This window comes from Neodiprion lecontei, chromosome 4 (genome assembly GCF_021901455.1).
Source record: "Neodiprion lecontei isolate iyNeoLeco1 chromosome 4, iyNeoLeco1.1, whole genome shotgun sequence".
NCBI classification, from domain to species: domain Eukaryota; kingdom Metazoa; phylum Arthropoda; class Insecta; order Hymenoptera; family Diprionidae; genus Neodiprion; species Neodiprion lecontei.
The window spans coordinates 26,117,126-26,134,770 of record NC_060263.1 but is presented as its reverse complement, the minus strand read 5'-3'; the positions used below and the strand labels follow the sequence as shown (position 1 = coordinate 26,134,770).

The 17,645-nt window shown below is 38.5% G+C and overlaps 5 protein-coding genes across 6 annotated transcripts; 2 read left to right on the top strand and 3 right to left on the bottom strand.

Moving 5' to 3' along the window:
• Positions 1-1,106: 1,106 nt before the first annotated feature.
• LOC107217365 (CXXC motif containing zinc binding protein) lies at positions 1,107-2,076 on the bottom strand. Its single transcript, XM_015654868.2, has one exon. The coding sequence runs from the start codon at positions 1,752-1,754 to the stop codon at positions 1,269-1,271; it is 486 nt and encodes a 161-aa protein (XP_015510354.1). The 5' UTR covers positions 1,755-2,076; the 3' UTR covers positions 1,107-1,268.
• Positions 2,077-2,712: 636 nt separating this feature from the next.
• Positions 2,713-4,874, top strand: LOC107217367. The gene is made up of 2 exons (XM_015654871.2): positions 2,713-2,844; positions 3,217-4,874. The coding sequence occupies exons 1-2, from the start codon at positions 2,805-2,807 to the stop codon at positions 3,507-3,509; spliced, it is 333 nt and encodes a 110-aa protein (XP_015510357.1). The 5' UTR covers positions 2,713-2,804; the 3' UTR covers positions 3,510-4,874.
• On the bottom strand, positions 3,647-10,564 carry LOC107217366 (balbiani ring protein 3). Of its 2 annotated transcripts, none has more exons than XM_046736387.1 (4): positions 10,465-10,564; positions 5,613-5,895; positions 4,977-5,189; positions 3,647-4,828 (listed from the first exon to the last, which is right to left on the bottom strand). In XM_046736387.1, the coding sequence occupies exons 1-4, from the start codon at positions 10,469-10,471 to the stop codon at positions 4,816-4,818; spliced, it is 516 nt and encodes a 171-aa protein (XP_046592343.1). In that variant the 5' UTR covers positions 10,472-10,564; the 3' UTR covers positions 3,647-4,815. The 2 variants fall into 2 exon arrangements, with proteins under 2 accessions (XP_046592343.1, XP_015510355.2); XM_015654869.2 differs by lacking the exon at positions 10,465-10,564 and adding an exon at positions 6,081-6,355.
• LOC107217353 (dynein regulatory complex protein 9) lies at positions 6,591-11,178 on the top strand. The gene is made up of 9 exons (XM_015654855.2): positions 6,591-6,620; positions 6,866-7,152; positions 7,242-7,395; positions 7,516-7,788; positions 7,875-8,048; positions 8,970-9,313; positions 9,386-9,669; positions 10,484-10,731; positions 10,802-11,178. Exons 3-9 carry the CDS (start codon positions 7,378-7,380, stop codon positions 11,114-11,116), a joined length of 1,656 nt encoding a protein of 551 aa, XP_015510341.2. The 5' UTR covers positions 6,591-6,620; positions 6,866-7,152; positions 7,242-7,377; the 3' UTR covers positions 11,117-11,178.
• Positions 11,179-11,324: 146 nt separating this feature from the next.
• Positions 11,325-16,348, bottom strand: LOC107217369 (dnaJ homolog subfamily C member 3). The gene is made up of 6 exons (XM_015654873.2): positions 16,155-16,348; positions 15,942-16,052; positions 15,480-15,679; positions 14,641-14,966; positions 14,211-14,554; positions 11,325-14,127 (listed from the first exon to the last, which is right to left on the bottom strand). Exons 1-6 carry the CDS (start codon positions 16,201-16,203, stop codon positions 13,703-13,705), a joined length of 1,455 nt encoding a protein of 484 aa, XP_015510359.1. The 5' UTR covers positions 16,204-16,348; the 3' UTR covers positions 11,325-13,702.
• Between the last annotated feature and the right edge of the window lie 1,297 nt (positions 16,349-17,645).

Below are 17,645 nucleotides of genomic sequence, written 5' to 3'. Positions count from 1 at the left end.
CGCCATCACCCCATCACCTCACCATGCGAGTACCTTCCATCACCTCCGACTACCTCCAACCACCGCCAACCACCTCCAACAACCACCCATAACCACTTCAAGTTATACCTTGAATAGTTATTAATATTTTCAACATAAGAACACATCAAAAATATTGTGTAAGGATTGGTATAATCAATTAATTAATTAATAATATAACAAATTTTGTCAGCGCAGTTATAGCTACTAAATTTGTGCTTGCGCGAAAAATGAATTGAAACAATCTATTGTCAACAGGACAAGTTTGAAAAATTTTAGATGAAATATAATTACAATTGCCATTGAATAATATAAAAATGTTTAACTCATGAGCACAAATCCTCGTCCTCCTCGTCCTCTCCTTGAAGTCGAGTTTCGCTAGGTAGCGGACCTGGAGTGCAGGAACGATGGAGCGCTTGTCCCGGAATTCGAGTTTCTCCAGGTAGTGAACCTTGAGCGCAGAAACTACGCAGCGCTTGTACTGAAAGTCGAGTTTCATCAGGTAGCGGACCTGGAGCTCAGAAACTACGTAGTGCTTCTTCCTGAAGTCGAGTTTCACCAGGTACCGACCTGTAGCGTAGAAACTACAGAGCGCTTGTCCTGGAACTCGAGTTGCACCAGGAAGCGGGCCCGGAGCGCAGGATCCAGAACCCCGTACTCGAAATTTCCGGAGCGCGATTTTCATGCGTCCACTCTACTGCGCGGTTGTTTCCAGACTAAGGAATTTGGCTAGCTGATTTTCGTAGTCGACAATAACTGTAGATCCATAACGCCAAAAGATAAAAAATTTTGAGTGACGTCACTTTCTGAACATCCAAACTCTGGTTTCGAACTTCAATACTATGTATGATATGACACGATGTATAATGATTTTAGTTTTTACATTTCCGACAAGAAATACGCAGTTTATCTTCCGTACCAATTTCAGACTCAAGCGGCTAGGCCCTTCGATGGTTAGCCTTTGACTAAAGATATATTCTTCAGTCGACGGTTTTGATCACACCGTCGGTAGTGTAGCTCCGTACTCTCTCCCCCCAAATCATTAGAATGTTGATAACAGTAGGAATAAATCCTAACGGATAATCAAATTTACCGCCAAATATTTATTGATTCTCGACCTGTGCTCATTACGGTGAACAGATTCAACAATTTATTAGCTACATATTTGACACATCGTTACATGAAATTTCAAGAGCGTCTCTTATTCCTAGAATTACGCGAATTATCGCATTGGTAAGGAGGGGATCCTTTCACTTGGTCTTCTCGAACCTGTGCTCGATTTCGTAAACGCCGACTGGATTAGCAATTTTCTCACAATAATCAGCCCATTCGCCCTCGCTGAGGTCAACGTCTGTAAATTCCTTGCCTCCGTCGATAGCCTTAGCCACCCATCCCTGACGAGCTGAAAATTCGGCGGGCTCTATGCCGCGGCAGTCGAAAACAGCGAGTGTCTTGAACTTTCCCTGATCCTCGGCGGTGTATGACTGCGTTGAGCCTTCGATAATCGTCATGGTATTCTCCCTCGAACACAGTTTACATTTGCTGACGAAATGATTCACGCCGCTTCCTCGCTTGGACGGCGTCGATTCCGACTGCGATACGTAGTTCCATTTCTCCGATACTTCGCCGCAGTTGCCGCATGTAAATTTCAAATAATAACGAAAATCATCACCCGACGTTTTCAGTTCCTCTATATTCTCCAGCGTCGCTTTAATTTGCAGTGCCACTTTTACCATATTTGAATAATAATTACTGGAATTTAGCTGCGTATTTTTTTCAAATTCACATCTATTTTTAAGATCAGTCTCTGCTCAGGTTAGGTTTTTCTCTTGTTTACTTACACTTTCTTCCGCAGAGTTACTGCAAACTATTTTCCGAATGCTTTCTTGGATATGAATAGTCCATAAAATTTACAGAATCTCTCGCCGATGAAAATTATACACATACACTTAACAATAGCAGTAATTTAACGTCAACACTTATTGTTAAATTGTACACAACTTATGACCATTTCCACAGTCCGTACGGTTCGTAACATGGATACATAGCGCAGCTGTCACCCGTGGTGTATTCGTTCATACAAATACGCCCTGAAATCCCACAGATGGCAGCGCTCAAACGAGCGGTGGAAAATACTAGCTTGTTTGAAAGTCCCAACACATTCGACACTTCCCTAGTATGTTATATTCTTTATGAGTTGATCATTTTCAGAAGCGCTCCACAGTTTTGGGACTTTTATTTTGACTTGATAAACATAACGATCCATTTTTCATTTTCCGAGCAATTGTTTGAAAACATACCATTTCTGAAATGGTGCGATACAGCGCACACTAGTAACATGCAAATGCATCTGGTTATCGACGATCTCAGAAAAATAGGGCATAAACTCGTGCTACATAAATTGGAGAATTCATTCCTTAATTACGCAATCAAGGCTCTTAATTATTAAGGTATTACATACATTATTTTACAGACAAGGAAAGATGCTTACATACCTATAATAGGATTATATGCGCTTTGAACCTACTATAGATCTACATTACTTCAGTACCAATAAGAGAGTGGTTTGTGCATCTAGTTTACAAAAATGGATTAGTAATACGTTGCATTTTTGAGTCATCGTTATCCATAAAAAAAATTGAGTACATCAATCCACCGTTTCTGCTTACATGGATAGGCATTTGACTCGGAACTCGCCCAGCATGCGCGCAAGCGCGACCTTTGATCGATCAATAAGATTTTTTCACACCGTAGTCGACAAATTTCTCTCAGTGCAGTAAACTACGATGAATTCCGATTCTCACACCTGTTTGCCCGAGGCTGCTGGTGAGTGATGATTATGTACTCAGTGATCAGTGATTAGAAAATTGTAAAATAAGTGGGACAGATCAAGCATAATTGTATCGCAAAGTATGCGCAAACAGAATTTTGAATACACTACGAAACCCGTGTCTGTTCGCTTACATACTTTTTTCTACTGTTTAAAATAGTTTATTCATTCACCGGTGCCACAGGAATATTAATGAACTCAAACTCGCAAATTTCAAGTATTTCCCGTGCACTTTCAAATCAAAATCATGATTTTCTTATGAATCATGCTACCATATCATGCATTAAAAATTTTCTCAACGCACTCGATGCTCGTATCATTTTCATACAGCTTCGTTGAATCAGTGAGGTGAAGAATATCTTTTTCAGTCATAGGCGACCTTCCCAGAGATGAGGGAAGCGACAACATTGCCGAATCTGTCGACGAGCTGCGAGCTAAGCTGAGCAGGATGAAACGTCTCATGGAGGCTCGCAAAGGAACTACTCTTGGTGACCTCAGTGCGCGGAAGAAGAAGGAAACATCCGACATAATCGACGGGAACTTTTTATCCTGGATTTTCGGCTCCGCACTCGCCGTTATACTGAGCGTTAGCTTCTACGCGTTTTACAACCTCTACAACGCAGTACTAAAGAAGTTTCCTCCACGCCACTCGGAGCTGTAAATATTTTACGCTCAAAATTTGAATATACGTCTTGGTGGAGGAGTCTTTGAAGTCGTTTCAATTATCATTCGATTCTTAGAATAATCAAGGACGGGATAATTTCTTCTTAGGCATAGAAATAATTTTTGCCCAATAGAAAACTGATTTATATTCACTAGAATCGAGGTGCTTTGTCTTTATCAAGTTGTCGCTGGTTAAGGGACCCCAATTTCAGGGAAGAATTAAATATATTTAAGTGCACAGCAATATTTATGGGTATAGTGATACATCATTTGGATCCTGATTTTTATTTAGTCTTAACTTACGCGAATCTTTTCTGTCGAGTTTATTCTTTCGCGCGATTTACTGGAATGTGAATTAAGTCGCAACGCATACAAATAATCGTATAATAACAGTCTTGAGCGTAATTCGTAAATAAATGATGAAGAAAACTATACCTCTAAGAAATGCCACTTTAGATAATATTTGGCCTTCAGAGAGTATCATGAAACAATCGATTAGCGAACGCTACAAAATTTTTTAAACTTTGAAATAGTTTTCTACAAAATGATTAATTTCGAATTGTCAAAAGTATCGTCACACGATTTAATATTCCATATTTTCTTTCGGTAGAGGTAACAGCTATATTTCAAGGGTAGAATTTACGCACATATTATACCTGTAAATGAATATTTTGCCATATTCAAGCAGGGAATTTATTACGCCCACATTCGTAGCTGTTGGATAAGAAACTAATGTATACAAATTTCTAGTCAATATTTAATTAGATTAATTGAGATTGAAGTCTTTACATTCTGCTCAAAAATAAATTATTTGTCACGACACTTCGCTATGATTATGACACGAAATTCAATTCAAATCGATTGTATACGCGTTATCTAAGATTACATATAGTCGAAATCATATCGGAAAGTGCCGATGAAAAATTCACTCAGTGAAAGAACGAACCTTTTGTGCCAAACGATTTGTGACTGAGTTTTGATATTATAACTGCCATGTAGTTATGGATAAATAACATACCATAAGTGTTTTAACCTTCAATTACTTATACTGTTGTATCACTGCAGTCGTTATTCTAATCAGTTTGTATATTTATTTATTTCTACAAATATTTATTGAAAGTATCACACACAAGTTGTCCATCAAAAATAATAAAATGAAACCTTTTACCCGTGGAACACAGCTGTCCATACAGCTTAAGATTACATTAGTTAAAGAATTGCAAAAACATGAACTTACGAGGAAAAGGTCTCTGATGAAGATGTGAAATCTAACCCTAGCTCTGGGAAACTTTTACCGGATTACATCATTGAACACATCTGTAATTACATAAATGTCCATAAATATATTACGTAAATCAAAGAAGTTGAATGTTCAACAAGTGATAAAGACTCCGATTGAACCCATCACGGTGTAAACCCTCAAAAATTTGCGGCCTACCTATAACTTTGGAATAACAATACTCACTTGCACTGTTTTTCGTCCCAGTATTGGCCATTCGTACAGAGGACTTCCAATTCGTTGCAATTGCAGGAGCATTCGTCGTCGTTCCATGTCTTTCCCATTTGACGTTCGCAATCCTCCTTTTCCTGATTTCCATTCTTGCAGTCACAGCTACAACTGTCCACATTGTAATCTTGTCGATCGTTGCAATCCTTCGCCGTCCGTTGACATTTACACCTGTATCAAACAGTAAATGTGGTTTATAGATGACATCATGATATCGGTAAAAAAGTAGACTCAGTTTGCATAATTCGCACGAAACGTGACTTGATAAGATTTTACGATCAGAGTGGTAGGTCTTTTCATAATTCAATGAATATTTGTCCAAACAGCAGATCACACTGTTGGAATATTAGCAGGTATCAATTTCACGCACACTCACAGTGCAAACTAATGTTCCAGGTATTTAACCTATTACTCATATAGATATAATGTAGTTTTTGGTTTATTACTTTTCATTTTCACGCAATCATAATTGTATTTATTGCAAACAGAATTTCTCAGAAATTTGAAAGAAGTTCAAATTTTTCAGATTCCTGACAATTCATAGCATAACCGGAGAATAATTGATACACGTTCGGGAAATTAATTCATTCTCACCTGCACTGGTCGTGTTCCTCAACTTTCACGACACCGCACATCATTATCGGCTGGCCATACACTTGGTTCAAACGTTTTACTTGAACATGAACGTCAACCAGCCTTTTCGACACGGGTACACATGATAAACCGGCGAGGCAGTGCCCGTCACATCGTTTAATGGAAACTGTTGGCGGTATGAAGCGAAACCCTGGCAAGGGTTTCAGATCAACGTGTCGTTCGTAAGGTCTGCAGATGCTGTTCATAATGGTATGCTTCAAACCACGACTACCTTGGCGGCAATCTGCAGAAAAATGCATGAAAACTTTAAGATTCAAGATATTGTCGACTGATCCCGAAATTTCAGAGCTCTGAAAAGAATTAAACGCTCCGATATTATAAATAACACGGCTCGTATGAAACACATAGTCAGAAGAAATACAATTTGTTACTATATATTTTTATTATGATTTGAATTGTAAAACTCACTGATCTCGTTATGAACATCATAATCTGCGCTGCGGTTAGACAGGATTCTTTGACTTTGGGCGATTGCCAACAACGCGACGAAAATGCAGAGAACGAACGAAGCAAAGTTCATGATTTCCGCAGTGATCTGGCAGATCAGACTACAGATCAAAAATGTTTCGCAGGACTGTACAAAATCTTTTCAAGCTCTGAGATGCCTTCCGTCTGCAACGAACAGTTTTATAACTGCGAATATCCTAATGGGAAATTCTCGAGAGTTATAAGACTGAATGGAGTAGGGTTGTCAAGAGAGTAGTTTGATAATCGTGGGGCTTATTTTTTTTCTTCATTTCTTGGTAGAACATTACTTGTACATGCCTGTAGGATGTGGTTAATGTAACGCAAGTAACACAATCGTTGGAAGACGGACGGTCATACGAATGGTTTAAGTTGGCGTACAGTCGAGTGTCGACAAAAGCTTAGCGACAAGTTGACGAAGAGCGAATTCATTTTCAATTACTGAAATGGTAGCGGAAAATAAACCAGGCAAATTCAAGTTAGGTATACATTAAGTCTACGAACATCTTCTACGCTGTCAATTTTTGGTAGAGAAAAATTACAACATGACTATAGCCAATAGTAGTACAATAAGTTGCCTGTGGACCACTTACTGGCTAACTTTTATGAACTTAAAAATATGTTGCAACATGAAACTCAAGACATTTTATAGAATTCGAAGAGACTATCCAGTTGCAGTGTGGGTTATTCTTTATTATTCGTAGTTTAGATTATTTCATTTCCGTCAGAGTACGTGGACAACTCTTTCGAGCCAGTTGAAAAAGAAATAATCGTTGCGACACAAATCTCGCTGCACTGCAATCGTTTAAAAATTCACGGAAGAACATCGACGATATATTACGTGTCCATTACGAAACTGCGATGACAAAAAGATGAAAATATACCTATTACGAGCACGAGTTCATTGAGAAAAGATATATTCGTCACAATTCTTCAGTCCAATTCTTACATCATAGCAGAGTGCAGTGCCAACGTGATGAGCCGGCGACAGGAAGCTAAACCACGTGATTCAAACGTAACAAAATACGCGTTGTACGCCTCGTAGAAATAAATATTTCTCGTAATAAATTACCAATTCGAGTGTATTCTTCTTCCATATATCAGCCTGCCACACATTACAACATCTTACGATGGAATGGGACGACTTTAAGGACAAAATATCGGTCCCGATATACGTAGCAATAACGCTGGCGATGTTCCTGTTTGATAAATACGGCAAATTATAAACCCGAATGACAGGATGAATGCGGTAGCCAAGGTAGATAAATACTGTAATCGTCTTCTACGGTTTATCGATTCGCTGTAAGGTTACTTTGATTTCTCACAACGTCTAATTACGTAACTGACAACAGCAATTAATTTTCTTGAAACATCGCAGACCGCAAAGTCTTCCGACGTGGAAAACCAGACCAAGGCGAGAACGCCGCAAAGAAATTCGTACACCCAGCAAAGGCACAGCTCGAGCAATGCCCTGGCAAAAATATCGGCCGTAACAGCCGATCAGCGACGAGCTTCGGAAGTCGGACAGGCGACTATTTCTTCGGTACGAAAAGACGAGCAGCTGGCCGAAGACACGCGAAGGAAGTCCGCCCATATGGCGGTGACTAACGTCATGAGGATTTCCGGCAGCGAATTGGAACCCAACCTGCAGGTTGTCCGCGCTTTTCTCGGATTAAGAAAATGAAAAATTACAAGTGAGTAACGCGTTTCGCTTTAATTCGCATTTCCTCTTGATAGAATTACGAGGAAACGCAAAGTGGGCAGTTGGAAAAATCTTACAAAAAAGAAACTAACGAACAGAAACGGGTAATGGTTCAAGAAGTTCCGAGGGATGAACAAGAGACAACTGATGATCTTATCGCCAAGAGTAAACCGCGAATGCAACCGTTTGTGGGCAAGGCGGAACCGGTCGTAAGAATCCTACCTTACTTCGCTTAGTGCTGGTTTTAATATCGACTTTTCAAAGCTGAAACCATCGGGGCACCGTTGGACGCATATGAACGGCAGCAAACCAACGCGGTCCCTGTGATTGCAGAAAACGTGAATTCACTGGGTTCTCAATGCCACTATTAGAACAAGAATTTCTTTCCTCCTTTTATTCAAAGTCGAAAGCTCTTCTTATCCGATTACAAACTTACGTTCAAGGAGAAGCCAACACGGTAGGACGTGTCGATTTCAACAAAATTTATCGACGTACTCTTGATCCGAAATAAAGACACCCGATTCTCGGCATTTCACCAAAGGCGAATTTGCTGGCATTGTATTTATGTTATTATTATTATATTACATTAAGCCTTGTTTTAGACGACTTTCAAAAGCAATCTATTTTCCTAAGAATTTTCTCGACACGCGTTTGCCATTTTTGGATGTAATCGATATCGGATAAGGCCGTATACTTAGGAATAATCGTGCTTTTTAATTTTACACAGCGTCACGAGGAAACAGAGATTTTGTAGCCATGAATATCTAGGTTACGTTGGAAGTAATAGATTATAAAAATACGAGGTAGACGAAGAAATCTGGTCACTATATTTTTGGGAAATTTGGGAAAGAGAAAAAGCACGTTTTCCAAAAGGTATATCGAAAACCAGTTTATCATAGAATTTTTTCTACTCTGCCAACAAATGCCTATTCGATGAAACGCCGCAACACGGGTCTATTTACTTTGCCCCATATGTGTGCATTATTTTTATGTTGAAATCGGCTTGCCCTAGTTCGTGACTCCTCTTCGGTAAATATCTTTCAGTAGAACCAGTGCGAAGCCCGTGAGGTCCCGAGGTTTTTTAACCACTTGCGATCAGCCCTAACTGGATAAATTTCTTGTTCAATAAGGCGTCAGATATCGAGTGTACGACACCAGTCAGCCGGCGGACGATCGGTAACAAAGGTTCATCGAGCGACGCGAACGTGAAGAGTTTGACGATGGATCACCAAACGGCGACAACATTATCCAGCCTGGAAGCGGCCAGTTTTTACTGCGTTCTACAGGAATGTCTCGATTTCCTGAGCATCCTGCGCTACGTGATCCCGGCCGAGATTGACGAGCGTTGGGACGAGCGTTACAAGACCATCGCGGAACTTTACGGCGTGCCGGATGAGCCGAAAATGATATTTCGCGAGGACATGGGACTTCTGCCTGTGATACCCAGCGTTGCGGAAAAGATTCAGCGCGACAGGTTCGTCGAAGTGTGGCTTTCGTAGTTTCGTGCACGGGCCGTATATGATTGGAGAATGTTTCGCGGCGTTAGGACTTACGCGTACGAAATTCTGAGGAGGACGACCAGTAACATCAGGGAGAATAAAACGTTCGAATCTCTGGAACTGGTTATCGAAGACATTGTTAAAACTCAAGAGGGAGAACGAGAATTGCAAATAAACTGGGAGCTTTGGACGGAGCAGGCCAAACAACTACAAGATCTCGTGGACTATGATAAACTAGAATTTGACGATACACGGAAGCAACGAATCGAGATGGTTCGGAAGGTCAACGCCGACGTGGACAACTCGATATTTCTCAACGGATCTCAACTTGGTACCCGAAGATGATTAATTGTTGAATTAGGGTAATTTCACCAGTGAGTTACCACTTGGACACACTTACTGTGGTGTCCTTATGACCGGTCATTTTCCTGTGTTTTCATCCTATATTCTGAGTCAAGTTTTGTACATATACTGAAATGGAAATATGAAAGAGTCTGTAAAAATAGTGAAGGTTCATTGATTAGGAAATCAAAGGAATTTCAGTCAAATTCGTCAACTTTGATCTGTATCGATTTCTACCTTGTCGTGTGATTTTCGTTGATTTCCGATATGCCAAGTGATTTTCATTGAATTCCAATATTTTTAGTGACTCTTGGATTGTATAGAATCAGAGAAAATCACATTAAATTACTAGAAACAGCCGGAAATCCTGGGAAGTCAATGGAAATCATTCGGTAAATTGGAGATCAACGAACACATACGATAAGATAAAGGAAAATAGAATGATAATGAATTAATATTATATAACGTTTACAGCTAAACTTACAACCTCTCCCGTGATTTCGAGTGATTCGCAATGATTGACAATGATATCAGTTGTCACTACTGATTCCTTGTAGCTTCAGAGAATACAGAGCATAATTCCTTTGATTGACAATTTTATTTCAAACTGTTAAATTTTTGACATCATTGACTAAACAGCCCCTGAAGCAGTGTTTATTTTGATAAAATCATAAAACAGTAAAATGCTCCTACGTAACTCAGCATGACGTCCATTTCGATTTCGTATTCTACTATTATTGTTAAAGACGTTCGTGATCGGATATAAAAAAAAAAAAAAACGTACCATACATGATACACCGCAGGATACGTGGAGAGATGGGAAGACGCTCAACTTGAAAAGCAGGAATTGAAGCTGGCGCAGAAAGAAGGCGAATTGCTGAGCCTCAAGGCAAACTGCGAAAAATTGGAAAAGGCTGATCAGATAGTATCGGGTGAAGTGCGAACTTATCTCGAGGCAAACACTCGGGAAATGGAAGATGAGATTATATCTTGGACAAGCCAATACATCGAGGAGCTTGAAAGACGAGAACAGGAAATGACTGAACTAAAGGTAAGGAGGATAACATCGAGTTTTCTCGTTGCAGATACTTGAACAAAATTGAATTTGTGTATCGCTCCAGGATCACATCGAAGGTCAATTAGTTGAACTAGAGGAACTGAGCTTGTTGAGAGACGCCAGGCAAGTTTTCATCGACGAAGTACTAGCGGAAAAGGAGCGAGCTAGAAAGGAAGAGGAATACTGGCGAGAAATTCATCGGGTCGCCACCCTCATTCAGGCACAGTGGAGGGGGTACATGGTTCGAAAACAAATCGGCCCCTTCAAAGGGCTCCGAGCACGGTTAAAGAAACGCAAAGGCAAGGGTGGCAAAGCCCAGAAGATGGCTGGAAAAGGACGTAAGAAGCCTAGGACTTCACCCTCGAAAAAGAAAAAATAACCATGAACCAAACTTCAGAGTTCTTCGATTAAATATCTCATCACAGCACGTGACGCATTATACCGAAAAAAATAAAATTGACCTTATCACCACAGTGATTTTTTAATTGGAATATTCGAGTAATGTTTTACTTTTTTATTACGCGATAATTCCATACTACACCTGTTTTTGGAATATGTCATATACGTACATATACTAATCTTCCGACTTTTTTTTTTTTTTTTTTTTTTACTACGTTATATTTCAAGCTACTTTGCTGAATTCGACTTTAGCCAGTAACTTGTTTATTTTTACAACAATGTGATATGTTATCCCCTTTTGTTTTATTTCCAAATATCACAGAAATTAGTATTGAAAGATGGGATCCCAATCATCTGAAATAATACTGTAAAAAAGATAAATAAAAATTTTCTCCGTAGTAATATAAATTATTCAAATATATTTTTAAACAAACTTATCAGTGACACAGTATGTACAAGAACACACACACACACACACACACACGCGCGCGCATTTGTATATATGCCAACTTCTCGGGATACAAGACTACACATAATAGCCCAGCATCTGAAGTATCGGCATAATTTGATGCACAAATTACAAGTATGTACAATCATGCACGTATACATACACCCACCGCTTTTGATCAAAAGGGAAGTGGCACCTATTCCGTAGCTTTTGTTTTGGATTACGACGAGTAGAGATGATACTCACTATCCAAAGATTTACATCACTCGTCCTGTATGTATATAATAATATACGTGTTGAGACTTCTAAGGGTAAAAATAAAACATTTACAAACGAAAAATTAATTATTCACGCTATAATAATGTCTTTTGGACCCTGGAAGTCTGTTCACTTCTCACGTCGTTTCGATTTTTTTTTATCATATTAAAGAGAACTTCGCAACAATTAATTGCACCTACGAAGATTAGAAACTTATTAATGGCTTCACGCGAGTATCCGCAATAGCTGTTTGGCAATTGAGAGAAATCTGTGTCTACTCTGTGAATAAGATCGGAACATTGATATCTCTCGAAATACGAGGAGTTAACTGAAAGTTCCGTGTGCGTGTAGAAGATTCATCAACTTTTTCACGCCCAGTTGCAGAATCGCAAACTGTTTCTAATCCCACTAGCAATTAATACGATAAAAATTAATTTCAGGCAGCTTGATTCTTTTTTTTTACACTAATTGCCTATTCCGAATCAGAAAAAGGAAGAGTAGTGGATACCAGAACGAAATAAGAAATTGTGCTTTCAATATGTATAACTATATATCCATTACCGTAAGACCTCGACATGTGTTTGTAAATCATATGAATGTAAAGTTACATATTCTTTTACGAATAAATAAAGGCGAGTCAAAGAAAATGTAAACTTTAGAACGTAAACGCAATCAGTAAAGAGGACTCCAGCATATTACCAATTACGTGCTGCAATCTTGTTAACAAGTGATGCTGCTGTACCTTAGAAGTATATTTTTCAACCTGAAGTAATTTAAATTCAGGGTCAAAGAGCAATGTAATAAAAATGTGAGAGCAATTGAAACGATTGCTCATAGATATCATACAGTTTAATACAGTAAAATCTGTTATTGCATCTTTCGACAAAGATTGTAGTTCTACTTCCCAAAAATAAGATGCTAAAAAATTCGGTCAAACTATTGTTAGGATTTGTCAAATTTTATTTTCGTAACACGAAAGCCAAGTAACGGTATAACAGATCAGCCCAGAGCACGATTAAATAAATTTTCTCAATATCTCATAACCTATTTCAGTACGAAAATTTATGTATTTAGTTCGACCAGATTCAAAGTTTTGTGTATAATAAACATATGGGTATTAATAATGTTTTGAAGATAAAGTAAGAGTAGTTAGGAATGAATTCACGTAATTTCTATTAGATTTTGTAAACCCAGTTTCAGTGAAAACATTCGTTGTATGCAGCGGCTATGTAAAAAAAAAAAAAAAAAACTAAGTGACAAACACGGTTGCCCAAGGTATTTCACCACTTCATTACTGAACATTTTTTATCGTAAATAAATAAGCGGAACTCGGGTTCAGCTTAAATGGGACGTAGCCACTTCAGGAAGTAATCCTAATAATTTCGAACCCCAATTTACAGTGCTTTGGTAATAATTGCGATATGAAGAGATGAAGCTATCGATTACTACAGGCAGTATGAACGCATGAATTTAAATGTACAACATTGAATCGAAAATTTAAAATGCATCTGAAGCGTTTGCTGAAGATTTCTAGTATAATATCTTGTGAATGTTTATCTCTTGTTTCACTTAAACAAGAAAATCATGAGCAGTTTGAAAAATGTGCATAAATTAGAGACTGTCCTATTACGATTTCTTTGGTATCCAGTACTCTTCGATAATTCGGTCAAGCAATTTGATATAAAATTCACGTCTGCGACCTAAATTCACTCACACCCATTAGATAACCGACAGGAAAAGAAAGGCGGAGTTCTGCAGTGCGTTTAGTTATACATATTGTTGTAATAGCAAATGCCCGACGTGTTTTCGTATATCGTCGTCATTAAAAATTCAATAGAACTACTGAGTTTCTTGATTTTGCTAAGGGAAGTGGAACTTGAATTGGAAGGGTGAGCCGTGAGGGCGTGCGAAGTGTGAAAATTCGTGGAAGGGATTGAATCCTTGTTGTCGTCCAGATTCAGGATCTAGCGGATCCTCGCCCTGATCAAACTTTGCACGTTTTTCAGGATCAGTCAATACTTCTTTAGCTGCAGCGATGTCAATGAACTTTTTCTCTGCACGCTTCTTCTCTTCCCCTTCTTGGAAGTTGTCAGGATGCCATTTTTGAGCCGCCTTTCTATAAGCTTTGACGATTTCCTTTTTGGAGGCGGTTCTTGGAACTGAAAGGATTTTGTAGTAGTCTCGGGATTCTGATTGCTTTTGCAATCTCTGCGCTCTCTGAACACCATCCTTAGCTCTTTGCAAATTTGGATCTATTTCCAGTGCCTCTTTGAAATCCCTGATCGCTGTTTGAAATAAACGAAATTATGTTGTACTTGCATTCGATACAAAAAAATCTATACAACAAAACTTATTTGCTGTAACATACCATCGTCATATTGTTCAGCAGCAATGTAGGCTTCTGCCCTATCACAGAATAGGCCTGGTTCTCGTTGGATCTCGAGAGCGTCGTGACAATTTTCTATAGCTTTAGCAGGATCATTGTTACCAAGATGACATCGGCAGAGCAATTGGGCAGCTAGAAAACGCACATTTTGTACGTGCGGTTCATTTTTGAGAACACGCTTACTTCCGTCAATGCAACTTTCATAATCTTTAGCCTCTTCAGATGTCTCTGCATCGTTTATAAACTTCGCAATCTTCTTGACTTTTTTGTAATGTGGAAAGCACTGTTTGTGTTCCGGATCCAACTTTAAGCACTCCCGAATTTCCCTAACACACGAAATTGAAAGAAATAATTTTTGAACAATATATTAATATCAACTATTGAAAAACTGCTGCTCAAAGAAGACACTCACTTGAGAGACTCGTCGACTTGGCCCAGGCGATACAATAGCGAAGAGAGCTTGAAGTATCCCTGAGTATTGTCGGCCAAAAGTTTTGTCGTCGATCGTATATCAGAAACAGCGTTCATGTAATCACCTAATGCTGCATGGCTCTCGGCTCTCAGTTCCCGAAGGTGCGATGCCCAAGGGCAAACTTCTATTATTCGATTTATCAACTGAATAACTGCTGGATAATCACCACTTTGTGATAACACTTCAGCCAGCTGAATATCCTCCCTGACTGGAGATAATTTGTACAACCCATTCAAAGCATCTTCGTTCGACGGATCAAATGCCAGCTGAACAGACGTAAAAATCAATTATTCAAGTATTTGCCATTTTACTTTATTTGTATTCTGAGAAATCTTAGTAAATCAAATGATGAAAAGGCTACTCTCAGGATACATATCTAATCTAATCTGTTTCCAGCCGATTATGGTAAAGAAAGTGAAACAGATCGATTCTATACTTTAATACCATATGTGATCACATGAAATGAAGTATTATGTATGTAAACTGTGGTGGCTTGATCACTGCAATATACACGTTTATATTAAAGTAAGCGTCGAGCTTGATACAGTAATGTGAAACAACAGCTACAAGAACAATGCTTTCCAATAGAGTTGCAAGGATTGCAATTCCCATTTGCATTCGGTCTTTCGCTCCAAGAAAATCTTAGTAGAAATACGTAACATTCAACATAAATACAATAAGAATTAGACATTTAGACCAAAAAAAAAGTCAAATACTGGGAAAACTTACATAGCTACGGTTATGAGGAAATGGAGGTATCTTGAGTCAGAAACACTTACCACATTATGAAAGTCGACTTCAGCTGCGTCTAATTCGGCCTGTTTCAACAATACGTTACCACGCTGTAATCTAGCGGCATGAAAATCAGGCTTCAATTCCAAAACTTTGTCCAAATCAAATAAGGCGAACTTTGCTTTACCGAGGGCTAAGTACACCGTACCTCTTTTGTAATATGTGAGGTAGTTATTCGGATCACCCTCTGCGTAAGTAAAGAAAATTGAAGCGTCATCACATGTGTTTGTAATTTTAGGGATTGACTGAATCAACTGTGACGTACGACAAAGAAATCAACAGGTTTTCAAAAAGTCTAGAAACATCAGAACGAGCTGCCTGTCTTTGATGAACTATAATTTTTGATGTGTGTAAACGAAGAAACAGAATTTTCGGATAAACAAGAATAGAAACACTTGACCGAGGTAAAAGTTAAATCATATAATTATTCATGTACAAAATTCACTCACCCACTGCGGCATGATAATGGGACAAGGCATCTTGAAGTTGACCTCTGGCTAAAAATTCCCTCCCTAGTTCTAAATGCCTGTCAATCTCGGCCTGAGAAACGCTCAGAGCAGCTGTGAAAGTGAAAAGCGTTCAAATTGTTTAAATGCTCAGCCGAGAGAAGTGCAGGCAATGGGAAGAGAAATAGTTTCGCGAAAAAGGTTAGAGTAACTCACCATCTAAGGACCGTTCTAATACAACCAGTATCAGCCAATATTGAAACATGACTGGAAGAATCGACGTTTGCAGAGGTTGTTTTCCGTTGGATTATGCTTCAAACTTAACAACAGTGTACACAAACGTTGACTCGCCTCCCCGATATCGCAAAACTGACTAGCCGTACCGCCATTGCGATCGTGGTCTATCCTCATTGGTCCAACTCATTGAACTTCATGATCGAGGAACACACGTGATTACGTCCGCAAATTAGGCAGCGTGTCACGACGGCGACTCTATTTCACCTTCCGTAAGTAGATGCTACGCCTATGGCATCCGCGTAATCACCCATAAATTTGAAATTTGATATTCTTTCGCCAACGAAATGGCCAAGGATTAAAAAATTATTCGATTTATCACGAATCATGTAGAATACGTTCAATGTTACAGCAGTCAAATAATAGCCGCATAGTCGTGAGGCTCTTGGTTGTTCGAAAGAAGTAATAAGTGAAAATTTATATTCTCATAGTTTTTGGCAGAATACAAAAAATATCGGACGATAATCAATCGAAGCTATTCAGATTCGATACTACCCAATGTCTGATAAAAAAAAAGTCAATGCCTGATAAAATCCATTACTGGCACAATATTTTTATTGGCATTGCGATTAATATCATCACGGCACATGCTTTGCGACAAATTTGATAGACATCAATATACTTCGCAATTTACTCGAATACACGTAGGACAAACTGTGTAAACGAAAAAATCGTATCGAGATTAAATATGAAACCTTTAAAAATATTTATGATTTAACAAATTTTTAGTACTATACAAAGTTTGTAGGAGTTACGCCTTGTTTATTGATAATACTGAATAATTACATGACAATGCTTGAATTTGAAACCAGACCGCTCGTTTCTCTGACAGTATGTAATATTTATTGGTAATGGTATTATAGGATAAAATTGAGTACCTATTCGGTCACGAAATTAATAAATGTGAAAACGGCAGTCAACGCTCCAAAAATTTACAATCAATCCAAGATAATGAGCAATTTGTATATCACATCTGATGGACAAGTCAAAGTGTTCTCCAAAGATGAAATATTCTGAAGGAAATTGTACAAATGTTTGAGAATGCTCAACTTACAATTTTTCCCACTTTTCAAATCTCGATTATTATAGTATCGGATGTCCCGTCAAGTTCGAGGCCGTTGAAAAACTTGAATAACTTGGAAACTGAGTTTGTGAAAAAAAGTTTCAACAAATTATACAGACTAACGAATAAAGGGCACAGAAGGGAGAACGGCCTCGGATGTCTGTAGTAAATATCTTGCCTGTTTTGCATCCAACATTTCCATTCCACAAAATATTTGAATAACGATTATTGCGGATACAATGGATTCTGTAATTCAACATTGAAATCGGATAATTCCCTGAAATATAATTATTGCTATAGAGACCTTTATTACGGAACTGATAGAAATAAATACACTTGAAGCTGCATCA